At 60.2% G+C, this 2,832-nt stretch overlaps 2 protein-coding genes across 2 annotated transcripts; both read right to left on the reverse strand.

Annotated features, from left to right (window-relative positions):
• Positions 1-177: 177 nt before the first annotated feature.
• Positions 178-736, reverse strand: SPRG_12455 (hypothetical protein; the record flags this gene model as incomplete). Its single annotated transcript, XM_012352502.1, has 2 exons — positions 178-298; positions 486-736. The coding sequence occupies 2 exons, from the start codon at positions 734-736 to the stop codon at positions 178-180; spliced, it is 372 nt and encodes a 123-aa protein (XP_012207892.1).
• A 516-nt stretch (positions 737-1,252) lies between these two features.
• On the reverse strand, positions 1,253-2,792 carry SPRG_12456 (hypothetical protein; the record flags this gene model as incomplete). Its single annotated transcript, XM_012352503.1, has 5 exons — positions 1,253-1,509; positions 1,558-1,669; positions 1,714-1,817; positions 1,870-2,025; positions 2,078-2,792. Coding segments are annotated over 5 exons (1,344 nt in total), but the record flags the coding sequence as incomplete, so codon positions are not given.
• Between the last annotated feature and the right edge of the window lie 40 nt (positions 2,793-2,832).

Raw genomic sequence — 2,832 nt, forward strand, 5'->3', positions numbered from 1 at the left:
CAAACAAGAGATGAGATTGGATTTTGAGTTTGACTTCTCGGTGCTCTTTTGTCGACTTGCTAATTCTTGAATGCAGTACACTTGGATGTTTTTCCGACGCTGTTGCTACCACAGAGGGCTGCGCAGGCGCTTGGGCGCTTGCGGTCGTCCGCAGAATAGTGCAGTGATGCTGCGGCGTCATGCACAAGCGGCGCGATCGGGCACTTTGCGGATGCACCCCCACGGCGCGTCACCGTCCAGCACGTCAGGGTGCACCATCCACTTGAGGCGCGTCGGACGCGCGTCGACAATGTAAGTACTGACAGCGCTTCGTCGAGTGTGTCAATGAGAAAAACGTCCAGTTTGCCTCCTCGAGCTCGTGGCAAATGACGTGGCAGCTGCAGGCGAGTTCATGGTCGTTTAGGGGATCCAATTGGCGTCAACCACGGCGTGAAAATCGAGGGTGTACTCGGTCGCGTCGGCGGCGGGACAGCCCAAGCTTCGACGTGCACTGCTGCGCAAGCTGCCCAAGGAGGCGTCGCTCGTGCGGAATGAGCGCCATAAGCTTTGCAAGAAACGGAACAAGCATCTCGCTTGCTGTGTCGAGAAAGCGAGGAAGGCGACGCATGTCGCTGGAGGCTGGCAGCGCGGTCGCCCACGCTGTCAGAAACGCAGAGAGCTTCTCGGGTGCGACAGGCGTGAGGACGTCCAGCGCGTCCAAGCTGGGTTGGACCAGCGTCCCGCGGGGTCGATCCATGCTGAAATGGCCCCAGAGGTCGGGAGCGTCCGAGCCATGGCCGCGACCCGCGACGCCAGTAGTCCCCGCAAGTCGGACACCAGGTGCGCTTTCAGGAAACGCAAGGTGCTCGTAGTCACTGCAGCGCCCCACGGAGCCCAGCACGCGCCGAGCTGGCGCTCGTTCCAGTCGCCGCCGACGTCAATGACCGTAAGAAGGTGTCCAAACACAATTGCGGAGCGTTGGAACGCTCATGCAGCTTCCCACCAAGTCACTGCAGGCTGACGTGTAGACTTGAAAGAACCTCGAGGATGTTGCGATCGTCGGCACGTAAAAGAAAGAGTGCTCCAATTCCCATCTGAACACCGTGCGTCGACGGCGGCAGCCCGATGGATGCGCGGTCTCTCTCCCTCCATCGGATTATAGCACACTCGTTGCTTTGTCAGCCGGCGTTCGAGCCAGCGATGCAGGATTTACATCTGCCTAGTATGTGTACTACTTTGCATTGCACCGTCTTGCATGTACTTGATGGACTTATCAGTAGCCAGCGAGTGCGATGTCGAGCGCACTGCGGTTGCCATCGTCAAAGAGGACGTTTTGGATGTTGCACGCAAGCCCTTCAAAGCCGTCAAAGCACCGACATTGGCCGGATTGGTAGTAGCACACGCCGCGGCCCGAGCACTCGTTGTAGCAGAGGTTGCCAACGGCCCCCACCGCTCCGCCAGGCGCCGCAACACCGCCGCAGTTGGTTTCGTCCACTGCCGTCATGGGATCGTCACCACTCGGGCAGTGACCTAGTCACGACCATTGTCAACACATCAATGGCTCGCACGTCGCAGTACGCATCGAACAGTCGGCCCCAAACCACTCGGGTACGCGTGTTTGGCCGGCCTCCAGTCCGACCGGCCACGACGAGTCGCAGACGCAGCCGTAAATGCGCGTCGCATCCCACAGCTACATGAGGCGCTTGATGCGATGCAAGTCATGGCATTTCGTACCGAGTACGTAGTGGCACTCGCGACCGGCACAGCAGTCGTCAGCGTCGCCATCTCTTGCAGACTCAAGCAGGCGCCGTGCCCCGAGCAGTCGTTGGGACACGACACTAGAGCCCACACGTCTTATCTCACACATTGTGTGCGTGTTTGTGTACGTACTGCGATCACAAGCGCTGCCCGTGTAGCCGGGAAAGCAGTTGCATACACCGCTGGTGCGGTTGCACGAGCCTTGGTTGCTGCACTCGGCGAGCGTTGTGTGGGCGACGGTTGGCGCCGTGGGGACGTCGTTCCAAGCGAGCCCCGACGGACATGTTCCTACATCACAAGCACCCGTCAACACCACAAACACGTGTACTGGAGGTACTACGTCGCGAGCAGTCGGGGGCTCCGCCGATCGAGATGTCGGTCGGGGCGCCCCACCCTGCGTTGCAAATGCACTTGGAGCTCATGAGCGTGCAGTCGCCATGTCCGCTGCATTCGTTCAGAAAGTAGCAGCCGACGCCGCCAATGTTGGCCGCGTCTTCAATGACGTTGCCGTCGCTGTCTTGGGTCACGATCATGTACGTGCCGATTGTGTTGAGCGGTGGGGTCGTGACGCCCGAGAGCGTGACTTGGATGCCAAGCATCGGGGCGACGGCGGTCGCACTCGTAATCGTCAGCGTCAAGCCCGCAATGGATGCTGTGCTTGCGGCGCTGAGGCCGACCCACCCCGAGAGCGTCCAGCCTGGGTCCGCAATCGCATACCCGGTCGGAAAGGTCACAAGAACCTTGCCGCCACTTGGGATGCGTAGCAGCGTATTAAAGAGGATCGTGGCCGACGTCAAAGTCGATGGCGTCGTCGCGAGCGTCCGGACGCGGCCAAAGTACAAGTGCGACTTGATGATCGCACTCCCGGGCACCGATATGGACTCATAGACGTTCTGCGCTGCGTCCAGCGTCGAGACCGTGTACGACTCCCACGGCACCAAGCCACCCGTTCGGGGTAGTACGCGTTGCAGGACGAACCCGGGGTGGTGATGCCGTTGAGCGTAAAGCCGTACGTGCCTGGCGCCAACGCAAACGCGCCGAATCGTGATCGTGGCCTAGTGGACGATATCATCGTGATTGGAAGACAGCTATGGC

Source organism: Saprolegnia parasitica (assembly GCF_000151545.1).
Source record: "Saprolegnia parasitica CBS 223.65 unplaced genomic scaffold supercont2.100, whole genome shotgun sequence".
In the NCBI taxonomy this organism is placed as follows: Eukaryota; Oomycota; class Saprolegniomycetes; order Saprolegniales; family Saprolegniaceae; genus Saprolegnia; species Saprolegnia parasitica.